This window comes from Oreochromis niloticus, linkage group LG1 (assembly GCF_001858045.2).
Source record: "Oreochromis niloticus isolate F11D_XX linkage group LG1, O_niloticus_UMD_NMBU, whole genome shotgun sequence".
Classification (NCBI taxonomy): Eukaryota; Metazoa; Chordata; class Actinopteri; order Cichliformes; family Cichlidae; genus Oreochromis; species Oreochromis niloticus.
In genome coordinates this window covers 14,457,947-14,470,774 of record NC_031965.2, presented here as the reverse complement: position 1 = coordinate 14,470,774, position 12,828 = coordinate 14,457,947, and the positions used below count along the sequence as shown (strand labels likewise).

Genomic DNA, 12,828 nt, shown 5'->3' with positions numbered 1-12,828 from the left:
CTTGCTGAATCATGATTTAACTGTAACCACATTTCTTTCATGCAAGTTCAATTTTGCTGAACAACTCACTGCAATCCCCATAAGGCACTGTGACCTTGAGTCTGGATTAATGCTATGGACTAACAGTGCCACGCAGTTAGCACAATGAAAGAGACAAAATAGTCAAACTCCAAGTTTATTTCACAGTGTTGCAAGACTGACCTACAAGGATCAGCTGCAGTTACAGTATTACTCTCAAACATTCTGATCACAAGTCAGGAATGTATTTAGTGTGTTACAAAATTGTGCGTCTGTTTCTACAGTTCAGCAAAACGTAGGAATGTTTGAAGATCAGCAATGTTGCACACGTTTTTTTTTTGCCTTCGTACAGACACAAAACTGTGAGCGAACTCAACGCTTAGTGAACTCAGTGGTGGAAGAGTCGCAGGCTGGTGTGCACCAGAGTAATGCCTTGCTCGTTACAGGCATTGATCACAACCTCATCAGCAGCAGAGCCCGCTGGAGCTGCGATGTATTGGACGCCGCTCTGGAGACAGACATACACAGGAAGGAAATGTGAGTTATGACAGAAAGACCAGAGTTTAAGTTGCAGTGACATTCCCGCATGCATGAGATTTGCTGGTCAGCTTCCTCTGCACTTTATTGACAAAATGTGTGCAGCATGTACACGTGCTTCGTGCAAGGCATTTACCCTTTTGGCCCGATCTATGTTATCTCTGAAGGGGAAGAAGGCGTCAGAGCTGACAGCCACAGCCTGCAGTGAGCTGATCCAGTTCTTCTTTTCAGTCTCTGACAGTAGCTCAGGGACCTCTTCATACATCGACTTCCAAACTTCCAAGTCTGGGCCCTGCCGGCACAGGACAGAATATACACAGGACACCGCCTTTCATTTACTCACACAGTCTAAAACTTGGCATGCTGTGTGATTAGACATAACATCAGAGGTGGGCACATCTTAAATCTTTTGTATAAAAAAGTGAGAATCTATTAATGTAATAAATAATCTTCTGTTTTGTGCCTCAGTCCTGAATGCGCACAGGAACACAGGATGTGTTTGCTCAAATCTTTGTGTGACAAAGTATTTTCTAGTTTCTACATACAGCTACTAAAGTGTTCATGCTCCAAAAATCCTACTCCTCGCAAAATGCAGTAACTCTTCATTGTATCTATTGTACAAAACACTCTTAAAACTGCATATTTATTTGTGTCCATGTCAGAAGCTGGGTTCCTCTTTGCATTTAAGACACAAAGGGTTGTATATACGCATTTTAAATATTCATATAAACACAAATGCAGTCTTGAAATGTTTACATTCAAACAAAATAAAATAAGTTGTACTTTTTCTCACTGGTAACTACAGTGCACGTCTCCAAATGTTACTCCCTCACCTCTCCGATGGTGTTGCTCACATACTGGTCGATTGCGTTGGCCATCTCTGCTCTCTTCACACCACTGCGAAACTTCATGCTCAGGACTCGAGGGTGGTGCCTGAGCCACCAGTTGTCAGCTTTGTCACCCGCCAGCCGAGTGCAGTGGATACGAGACTGCTGCCCCGCACCAATACCGATAACCTGGAAAACACAGGTGAGGAAAGATTCGAGGACGACTGAGGCTCCTCAAGATTCCTTCCTCATTTATCCGCCACCTCTTACCTGTCCGTCTTTAGCATAGCACACAGAGTTAGACTGCGTGTACTTGACGGCGATGGTTGCCACGGTGAGGTCACGCACAGCTTCCTCAGAGAGCTTTAGGACACAACAGAAGGCATGAAAATCTTTACTGACTCGATCCAGTCTGACAAAGTTAACACACCTCAGTGTCTTACCGAGCCTTTGGAAACAACGTTGCTGAAGAATTCCTTATCGATACGTCCTCCATTCCTCTTTTGTTTGAGATAGAGACCGAACAACACTCTCACCTCAGTGTCATCAGGCTCGTAGTCAGGATCCATCTGAGACACAAGCACGGACATAACCCATAAGCCACTTTACATAGTATGTATGTACTGTACACATTTTTATCTTCAGTATGACTTGGAACTAGTCCTGTTACATTATCTACCTAGAAATAAGAGAGGTAGTTATTTAATCCGCATGTGTCTGAGAATTACGAGGATTTTAAGCTAATCAGTCATCCGAAGACATGCTTCCAAAAAACAGAGAAATACAGACGTGTGGAAACAGCGCCCTCACCTGAAGCACACAGTAGTTGCCATTCTTCTTTCTGGAAAGGATTTTGAGTGCCTCCTCATCATAACCAGGAGCAATGATACCGTCTGAGACCTAACAACATCACAATTAAACATGATGTTACTTAAAAATATAAATAAATAAAAAAATTAAAAGCTTGCTCTCTTATTTACCTCTCTTGATATGATCTTAGCAGTGGGAACGTCACACACATCTGACAGAGCAATGAAATCCCCAAATGAAGACATCCTGTCTGAACCTGGAGGCACAAAGACTAAATGTATAACATATTTTAAAAAAAAGAAAAGAAAAAGAAGAGAGAGCCCAGCACACAATCATTTTCAGGGGATCAGCTATATAGGTGACTTTTTGACCTCTTGCCCTTGCGTAGGCGGTGGCGAGTGGGCTGAGGTCCTTCAGCATGTCGTGCACCATGCACACTTTGGCCTCTTCCTCAGTCAGAGGAACTCCTACTGCAGCTCCTTCAGAAACAAGGTGACAGCTGTCATTGTCAGATCCATGCGGACAATGTTAACTGTAAGAGTGCGTCTGAATGGGGTCTTTCTTTCTTACCAGCAGGGCTGACGTGTTTGAAGGAAGTCGCTGCAGCCATGCCGAGGGCTCCCTTCAGCTCCCTGACGAGCTGCCACGCATTCAGAGCGTCACACAGGTTGATAAAGCCAGGAGCACCGTTGACCACTAAGAAAGGGAACGTTAAAAGAGGATGGGTGACATTAAAGGACAGATTGTGGCGTGGCGTGGTGTGAGGGTACCTTTGAGTGGCAGAGCCGGGCGCAGAGTGTAGATTTGAGCGGGTGCTTGGTGGGGGTTCATGCCGTATCGCAGAGGCAGCTGGGACACGCCGCGGCTGTACTGCCCGCGGAAGTAGTCGGATATAGCGTCATCATACTGTGCTGTGTGTGTGAAGGCCTGCGCAGGAAGCAGAACGAGTAGAGAAAGGTTAGGAAGAAGAAGAAGAAGAAGAAGAAAAAACTGCTTATATCACTCTGATGTTTTAGGAAAGCAACCATCACTCCACAAGAAAAAAGGGCTGCAGGCAAAGTGGGACAGTTATCAATATTTAACTCAATACTCAGTGCAGTCAGACTGTGAGGTTAGAGTTCACTGCTCCTCAAATGTTAAACTCTGTAAGTTAAACACATTTCATCACTCTGTGATAAACAGCCTGGACTCGCTGACCCTCATCTCTGAGCAAACAGCAAAACCAGAACAAATAGCCACAGGGGGAGGAGCAACTCCTTAACGATCACCCTCAAGCTTTTGTTTTTTTGTTTTATTTTAAATCATAAGCCAGCTTAAAATAGCACAATACAATGTTGTGATTATGAAGGATTGAGCAAAAGAAAGCAAACTCCCTGAACTCCCCTACACATCAAGACTCCAACAGCAGCAGCAGCTATTTTGGCAACGATACCTTATAAAAAAGAGCCGGAGGCTTGATTTCCGCTCTTACTCCAAACAAAGTCTCTTTTCATCATGGAGCTTAAAGTGGAACAAGTCTGAACAGAGGTGAATGGATGTTCGAGGCTCATGTGATCAACTCTGAAACGGCACTTTTAAAATTCTCCACGCAGGATTATGACTAATCACATCAGGAAACGGTCTTTGACTCAACTGGTTATTACAGTTAGATTTGAGTTTTAGCAACATCGTTTTGAAGGCAACTAGCTGTAACATACGGCTCCTTCAATACATGATCAGGCATCCAAGACATCCCCCCCAATAGGGCTGGGTCACTGTAATACCAGTACAGTGTTAGGCAATGATAAGAAAATGAAATATCGCGATAGAAGTAAAACGCGAATGTGCAGTGTCTTTGTTTTCATACGCACATGGCAGAAAAAGCACGGCGGCGACGGAGAATGAGAAGGGCAAAAGCGGATCGTTGAATGAAACCGATGAACCAGAATTGGTTTGTAAAAATGCTGCAACTTCAGTGGTGTGGAACTGGTTTGGCCTTTGTAAGTCAGATACACACCAAAGCACATTTTTTGGTAGAGCATGCAGCGGGCAGTCGTCTTTACCGCGTTTTTCAGAAAATAAGGCACACTTAAAATCAATCCTTTGTGTGCCCCTTATAATCCGGTGCGCCTTATGTATGAATTCTGGTTGTGCTTACTGACCTCGAACCGATTTTATGTGGTGATTTTATTTTTTGTGGCTCAAAAATCTGTCAAAAAATGTTTTAGTACGACTTTGGTAAGCTACGAAGCCGCACCGCTTGATGGAATGTCGGAGCATTACGGCAACCGCAGTCAGGAGCATCGCGGAGTGATACGTACTGTGCTTCTACATAATATTACCGTGTTGTGTGTGTATAACCTCTTTTTAAGTTTTGTGGATATTATACATGGTTATGCTCAGGATATGTCGGCCAGTTTCCACTGGAAATGCCTTTCGGTTAAACTGTCAGCGAGGAATTTGCATTTACACTGTTAAATGTTTATATAGCTTTAATGCACATAAAAAACAGCTGCTTGTTTAAGTGAAAATACATTGATGGGTCTTTTTTTTTTTTTGCACTAATAAAGTTGTGGAGTTGTAAAGTATTTTGTCTCTGATCACCTGGTCACAGCTGACAGCTGCCCATCCCTGAGCCTGGCTCTACTGGAGGTTTCTTCCTGTTAAAAGGGAGTTTTTCCTTCCCACTGTCACCAAGCGTGTGCTCACAGTGGGTAGTTCAATTATTGGGATTTTCTCTGTATTATTGTAGGGTTTTTATCTTGTCTAGTCTTATCTGGCGCTATATAAATAAAATTGAATTGAATGACACTTTAAATGGTGTCCCTCTGACAGGTATGATAAAGAAGAAACTCATAAAGAAATGAAAAAAGAAATACAGGTATTACAAATCAGCCCTGTGACTCACAGGTGACAAGTCCACCTCTCTTGTCCTATGACGTTTTGGAGAGGTGACAGCTCATCCCCTTTTACCCCATTTTCAAAACATAATCCAAAACAAACCCTCACCTTAACCCCCCCTTCCCCCAGAAAGTGCATTATAACATTTAAACCCTTAAATCTAAATGCCCACCTTAAAAAACCTACAAGTTTATATTTTCCTAAAATTCCTTTCTCAGAAAATCAGGTCACATGCTTGCAACAAAACAAACTCACTTTCAGGGCCAGAGTCCGGCGAGTTTCCAGGGTCGTGTCTTTGTCCGCCGAATTCTCCATCTCCTTGGCAACCAGCGAATAGTCAGCAGGATCGCACACAATGGTGACCCGAGCATGGTTCTTGGCTGCTGCTCTGAGCAGAGTTACACCACCTGAAAAGAAATAACAGTTTTTATTAACACACACAGAGTACACAAATAAATAAGTGTTTCATCATTAGTAAGATAGGCAAGCAAAGAGTGTACTTCTATGCATTATTTAAAACACTTTAAATTTACTCTGCATGACTCACCGATATCAATCTGCTCCACGGCATCCTCCACCGTGACATCCGGGTTAGAGACGGTCTTTATGAATGGGTACAGGTTGCATACCACCACTCTTGAAAAGGGCAAACAAAGGAAAATCTTTTCATACTTAAGATAGGTTAAAGATGGAGATCAGTTCACTGGGAGATCCTACATAGACCTAAGGTGTTTATGGGAATCCACATGCTCAAAATAAGCTGTTCACAGTTAATTCTCTTATCCATGCATAGTGTTTTTTGTCTATGCATATAGGCATAATCTGACTGTGTAGAGTAAACTCGATGAACTTATAGCAACTTGTCTGAGAGAAATCCACGCATTTCCTCGGATTCTGTTGAGCAGAAGTGTCTGACATACTTATGTGAATGAAATTACCACAACTGGTTAAACAGATCGTTTTATCAACGTGCTGGTGCTTCCCTTTGGTTCTGGATAAAACATCTTTGGTGGGCACTGAGCATTTTTCGTTGTAGGTATTAGTCAGCAGGGTCACCTGCTGTTTGAAAAGCTCTAATGATCAACCTGTAATGATCAAAATCAGGTTTTGTAGCAGGGTGTTACAAACTGAATGGGTTAATCCTGTGTCCATGCAATACATTTCTCCGCTTCTTTATTTGAGACCACTAGCAAAGAAAGTACAAAGCAAGACGAGCTTTGCTCAAGCGTGTCTTATGACTACCTGTGTAAACAGTCAGTAAATAAAATCATTAAATCCATTAACTTTCCTGCAGTTTCAGTATTTTTTCAGATGTTGCCAAATGTTTTTAATAATCCGACAAAAAAAAAAAAGCAAGTATTGCGCACTGACACCAGGAACCACTGATCGTCTTGTCTTTAAAAGAAAAAACAAAAAGGTGTTAAGAAAGAGTCATCTGTTAAACTTCAATCACGTGTCGTTTAATTTTCCACTGAGGACCCAGTGAAATCTAATCAGATTCTTCCAATCGAACAGGAGTCACAGGATGAGCACGCACGGGCAGCAGGTTTCCAATTATCCGGCTGCCAAATCAACTCGACATGCTTCTTGATTAAAAAGCACGTGCCTGCACTCGACATGGGTCACACGTGCACAAGTGTTTCATTTCCACTCAGCTTTTTCTCTTTCTACTGCAAGTACACACAAATATCCATCATATTGTACACATCAGAGTATTAGAAAGCTTTTGCACATTTATGTTTGCTGTGTTAGTCTCACCTGACCAGGCTGTAGCCCAGCTTCTCCATGTCAGCGGTGTCACTGGGTGTTTTTCTGGCCAGGATACCTCCATGCACTGCAGGATGCAGGGTCTTCACTCTGCCGCCCAGCATCTCTGGATGTCCAGTCAGCTCAGACACATCCCTGACACAAAGCAGAGACTCTGAGAACTTAGAGAAGGCCTCACATGCTGCAGGTAACTACAGTACTGCAGTAATACATGTGGACGCCTATGGCGTTGACTTTAAGGGCTAGTGGAGCACCCACCTGACGGCCAGTCCAGCATCCCGCAGGGCTTTGGCTGTGCCCCCTGAGGCCACCAGAGACAGCCCCACACCCACCAGCCTCTTAGCGAAGTCCAGCAGTCCAGTTTTGTCAGAAACACTCAGAAGTGCTGCAAAGACGGACGAGCAGAGATTTAACCCCTGACTTTTTGTCATTTTACAAACGCAAGCGAAGAATAAATGCACGTTTTTAGTGAGGTGGAGCTAACCACGTTGGCTAATGTTAGCCAGTCAGCTAGCAGCCTGCATGTCGCGACACCAAAACTCAGAAAGTTTGCTTCATGCTCAGAGAAACTCTCACCAAGCTCCGAGGAAGCCATGTTCACGGTCACAGTGTTCACAGTGGGCAGTCTGTCTGTCTGAACGTCGGCTGGCTCTCTGCTCACGCTTCTCCCAGTTTCACAATTAGCAAACGATGCAGAGCAAAGCAAAGGAGGCTGAGGCAAAGCTGCAGGCTGCTCACGGCTTCATCATGCGCTTCAAAACTACGAACACCCGCCCTTCAGAAGCCGGCCCGCCCCTCGCACACAAGCGCACCCAAAGGAGCAAAACGGCGCAGAAAATGCGCATTTACATTAGAAAAACGCAACGAACACAAACTATTACTACTACAACAACAATAAGTACTACTACAAATAATAAGAATAACTACAAACTCTCACTGATAGACAGCAGGGTTTCTAATTACCTTTAGATTTATGTCTTGAAATGTGAAACTGTGTAAATTATGAATTTCACATTCATATCACCAGTACAGCAGTAACTGGCTATGTTGTCTTGATTTCACCGCATTTCAAAATTACTATTGCTTATTTTATATGACATCAAATTGTAATACTGGATTTGTAAACGTGTCATCATCAATTGTGATTTGAGTTAATTTGAGGATGTACCAGCAAAATTACAATCATAAGCCGGGGAGGCGTTGCAGTTTGTTGCCCTGCTAGTAAGGCCACTCAGACGAGGTGTCATTCTTGGTTTTGCCACAAGAGGGCAGACATGGACCATCTTCGTACACCTGTCAGCGTGTTTCTGTTTTTTTTGGATTTCACCTTTATATGTTTTATTAACAAATAATCCGAAGCTTGGCAAAGTTCACTGACATCATACACCTGGTGACACGAAGAACACTTTCTCCTAATAATAAGTTCATTCTTGATTTATAGATTTAATTAAAAATATCATATAAATAAAAATAATATACTAATAAATAATATTCTTATTCTTCTTCTTCTTTTTGCCGATCAGCATGAATTTTAGTTGAAGCTATTATAATACAGAGTATATAAATTAGAGAGTGGTTGGGAGAAGTGACTGAATGAAACAGTACCTAAACAGGCTTTATTTCTTACCTGATGACAGAAAATTAAAAATTCTTCTTCTTCTTCTTAATTTATTTTACCAAGCTCATCTGTAAAATCATGAAGTCAAAATTCCTTGTTTTGACAGGTGAGTGTCAACCAGGAAGTTGTTTGCGAAGGCATCATGGTTCAGTTTAAGTTAAGTTGTTGTATTTAATATATTCCACAAAACGCTGATAGAAACATGAGTGTGATGTTCTGCTGCAACAAAACCAGTAAATGTGTGTTAATATTTTGTTTCTAGTATTGGGAAAAAAAGTTCCTAATTGCTTTATCAGTGAACAAAAATATAAAAGATGCATATATTCTGCATACGCCCCATCAGTGCTCTTCATGTGTGCAGATGCAACCTTTAGAGGTCGCAGATCATCATCACCTCCATCTCACCAGCACCCTCCTCTGTCACACCACCCCTCTGAGTGGCCTCCTTGGATTCCGGCGAGAGTGGATCTGGAGTCTTCCCATGCTTCCGTTAGTGATCCTCCATCTGAATGGATGATAACAACCTTCTGAACAAACTAGCAGGTGGAGATGGCCCCTATTGGCCCATATCTATGGGGCTGATATCTGCTAATAACGCCCATTGTATGGACTGATAACATCTGCGAGTGTCACTACACCCATGAACTGCACAGCAAATTGTGGTCTTCGTCTTTTCCTCCTGTGTGGCAGCTCCATCTTCAACATCCTTTTCCCAGCTTTTTCACTAATCCCTGAACATATCTGAACTATCCCAGCCTTGCCTCTCTTTTTCTACAACTGCCCCTGTGATAGACTAATTTCTAATCCTGTCCATGATGGTCACAGTGACAATATTAACACTGTCAACTCTGTAAGATCACTCCACCTACATTTTGCTTCCTGTCTACACCATGGTGGAACAGGCCTTACTTCCCTTGTATGCAGAAAATATTCATTAACCAACTGAATTTTTCAAGCAACACATTGCTAACTTTAACCACAACCTTGTTCTCATAACCCCTGCTTCTACAGTTCAGACTGGACCTCTGCACGGCCCTTTTCTGGATAATGGCATGACTCAGTTACACAAGGTGAGCATGCTGAAGGCTGTTTAGCCCAGTGATGCTGGAAGCTTTGACATCAGAGCATCCAGCTGTCACCGTAAGGGAAGTGTTGTGAGAGTGTGGCTTTATAATTTAATAAAGTTAATCAGAAAAATGATGATAATCAGGAAAGCAAATAAATATGCACGAAAAATGAGATTTTATTATCATTTAAACCCCCCCCCCCAAACTTTTCCTTACTAATGATAAAGGTTGTCCCAATCACCCAGAAGATCCAAACACTTAAAAAGAAAACAGGCCTGGTGTCAGTTTACGTCTCCTTGAAAAGTAAGATAACCTTCATTCCTCCTCACACAGATGGACGGCCTCTCCATCGTTACAGAAATCCATCATGATTTTTATTTATTTTTTTATTCAGTAAATTTATGACACGAACATTTACACGGGACGGAAATTCAAAAAAACTGTCCCAATCAGCCTTAATTCACCCTACTTTTCCTGCAATAATAAATGACGCCCATGAATACATTCACCCCTAAAACGCCTCTTCAATAAACTTTACTGGCAAAGAAAAAAGAAAAAAAGTGCCTTTTTTCGTGCTTTAGAACAGCGTTTTAAGTCGGACAGATGTGGATTTATGGGACCCCGTCGCTCACTGCAGCCTTACTTGTCCATTAGTTAAGTGACAGGACAGGGCCCCGGGAAACCTGCGGCGGTACGTGTGATTACGTTAAAAGATCGCACAATCTGTTCATATTTACGTAATGAGCCCGGCATTTTGCTGATTGATTAAACTACAGGGTGTAAATATTTTAAGGGCGAGCTGATTTATAATCCGACAAAGCAAAAAAAGGAAAAAAAGGAAGGCCAATTTATTTGTCTAACCATGAAAATGGGGGTTTCTGGTAAACCGTTCTTGACGTCTCAGGGGCTGACTTGAGTGATTCAATAGACAGTGAAAGATTTTTATAGAAAGACGCGGGCTCTCTGCGCATTATTGGTGAAAAACAGAGAGAGGCAGGGGGGCCCGTCAGCACTTTTTGTTGCCGGAAAGTGACAGCGTTATCAGCGGTGAGTGTAATTTACGCGAGGGGGGAAATTTTTTAATCAACACGCACAGTGTATTCAGATTAAATTAGAGGAGAAACAGAATCAATGACCTCCATATATTCCTCCGCTGCCTTATCAATTAGCTGTGATTTTGTGTGTGTGTGTGTGCGTCCTGTGTCAGAGGGCCCTCTGTCATAAAATGGGCCAAATGGCATTCGTCATAGAGCTGACAAGTCACACAACTAAATGAGCTCCTATTGATTCGTGAGATTTTTCATCAGCCAAATTAAAAGCTGCGGTTTGATAGAGGCTCACTCTGCAGGCGTGTTACGTTCACTCCTATTAAATCAAGTCAAAGTTAAACGAAAACTTCTTTGGAGTTAAACACTGGCGAGCTAAATAAATAAATAAAAAGGGATTTGATGCTGCTTCAGGTTAAGCATCATTTCGATCTTAACCAGATTTGCTAAAGCCATGACCACGTGTTAAAACTCATAGTGTATCCTTGCGCGCTTCCACCTTTCTTTCTTTTTCCCCCTTCGTTATAAAACCTTTGATCTTCTGTGAGGTCTCCCTGAGCAGGGATTTCCGCTGTAGTCCCACTAAGAAGGTCCTCATAGTTTACTACACGCCTCACCTCAGAAGCTCTGGAGGTCTTTTTTTCATGAAGTTGATCCTTTACTGTCACAGAAAATAAAACTTGCACCAATGGCATGAATGCTCATGTATTTGTGCTCGTGTGTTTGACTATGAAGTATAATTTCAAGCCAGACAAATCAAACTAATTCAGTTTAGATTAGACGTTGAGCTGCTTTGCGCTGGCTGTAAGGATGTGATGGATAAATAAAATACACAAAGAGTTGCGTTTAAGAAAAAGTCAGCTTTTAATCAAAAGGTGGCAATTCCATACTTTGATAATGTGAAGTTTAAAAGATATGCAGATATTCCCAAATGCTACACTGGGAATATTTCAGCAGAGGTCTCATAATGAATATGTTATCAGATTTGTTCCGATAAAGTTTGATGTCAAGGTGATTCTTTGTACTTGATGTCAGCTGTTATTATTCAGCCAATTATTTATCCTACACAAACATATACATGATTTTCACATTAAAAGTACATTTTTTAACATGTGATGCACTTAAGAGTCCCTTAAGTTTCTTATATATCTAAGACAGAACAGCCAAGAGCCTCATAAAGGCACTAAAAGCACTGCTAATCACTGCCACCAGTTAAGAATGCATTTAATCACTATATAAATATGTGACCATGGTCTGAGAAGGGGTTAAGTTTCACCACACTGCATGTCCTCCAGTCTGCTCCTTAATCACAGCCCTTACATGGGGGTCCAATAAAAAGCCTCTTGCGGTGGCACAAACTCATCATGCCGTTGCTCTTGGAAATTAAAATGGGCCTATGTGACCGCTCGCCATCAGGCTTTTGATTGCTTTACTTCCTATTCATTAGCTTAATTATTTGGCCATCAGTAAACCTCACCAAGTAATTAATATCTGAGAGCCTCTGCAGTAAATTAAAACTGTGAAATGAGGCGTACTTGTGCTTTGTTTTACTACCAGAGGCAGCAGGGATGTGAGCTAATGGGTGGGAGCTGAAAAAGACTCAAACATGAACAGCGGATTGCTTTTGTAGCCAAGGAGCATTTTCACGGGAGTGAGATAAAGCTGTTTGTGGTTTTCCTTTCTTATGTACAACAACTGTCAGAGTGGTTATCTAGCATTTTGGTCCAGACTGAAAAATACATCAAAATTACATTCTTCTTGCTTTCTGGACTAATTTTAGTTGTGCAAATGATTCCCTGCTTTTTCAGGAAAAACTCCATAGGTTCTCTCTGGGTACTCCAGCTTCTTCCCACAGTCTAGAGACTTGCTTGTTGATTATCAATAATTCGTAGGTGTGAATATGAGCATAACAAGTTGTCTCTCTCTCTCTGTGTATTAGCCCTGTGACAGAAATTGAAATTGAATTTCATAATAGAATGAATAGAAGTATATCTTATCCATCCACAGCAGCTGTTAGCAGGAGGATTCTGGCTCATTCAGATGTTGCTTTGCAGACGTCAGCTGGTAATTTAATGATGAGGCAGCAGGTAAGCAGCTCCTTCAATGCGCACCACCCCTGTGTGAGTTCAGGCTTCAGGTGCAGATATGTGATTTCTTTTTCTCTATTTATTTTTAAAAACAATTCAAATCAAATGTATTTGTCAATATATGTATACACATTTCCATCAAAGCGAATGGAAATAATTCACCTCTTTTGT

The 12,828-nt window shown here is 41.9% G+C and overlaps 1 protein-coding gene and 1 long non-coding RNA gene across 2 annotated transcripts; one reads left to right on the top strand and one right to left on the bottom strand.

Annotated features, from left to right (window-relative positions):
• Positions 1–159: 159 nt before the first annotated feature.
• Positions 160–7,636, bottom strand: atic (5-aminoimidazole-4-carboxamide ribonucleotide formyltransferase/IMP cyclohydrolase). Its single transcript, XM_003445732.5, has 15 exons — positions 7,416–7,636; positions 7,098–7,224; positions 6,831–6,974; positions 5,620–5,708; positions 5,328–5,479; positions 2,963–3,119; positions 2,763–2,888; positions 2,564–2,671; positions 2,363–2,448; positions 2,193–2,282; positions 1,826–1,951; positions 1,653–1,745; positions 1,389–1,571; positions 692–847; positions 160–526 (listed from the first exon to the last, which is right to left on the bottom strand). Exons 1-15 carry the CDS (start codon positions 7,432–7,434, stop codon positions 407–409), a joined length of 1,776 nt encoding a protein of 591 aa, XP_003445780.1. The 5' UTR covers positions 7,435–7,636; the 3' UTR covers positions 160–406.
• LOC112846113 (uncharacterized) lies at positions 856–1,532 on the top strand. Its single transcript, XR_003218944.1, has 2 exons — positions 856–944; positions 1,361–1,532. It is a non-coding gene; the product is annotated as an uncharacterized LOC112846113 (long non-coding RNA).
• Positions 7,637–12,828: the final 5,192 nt, after the last annotated feature.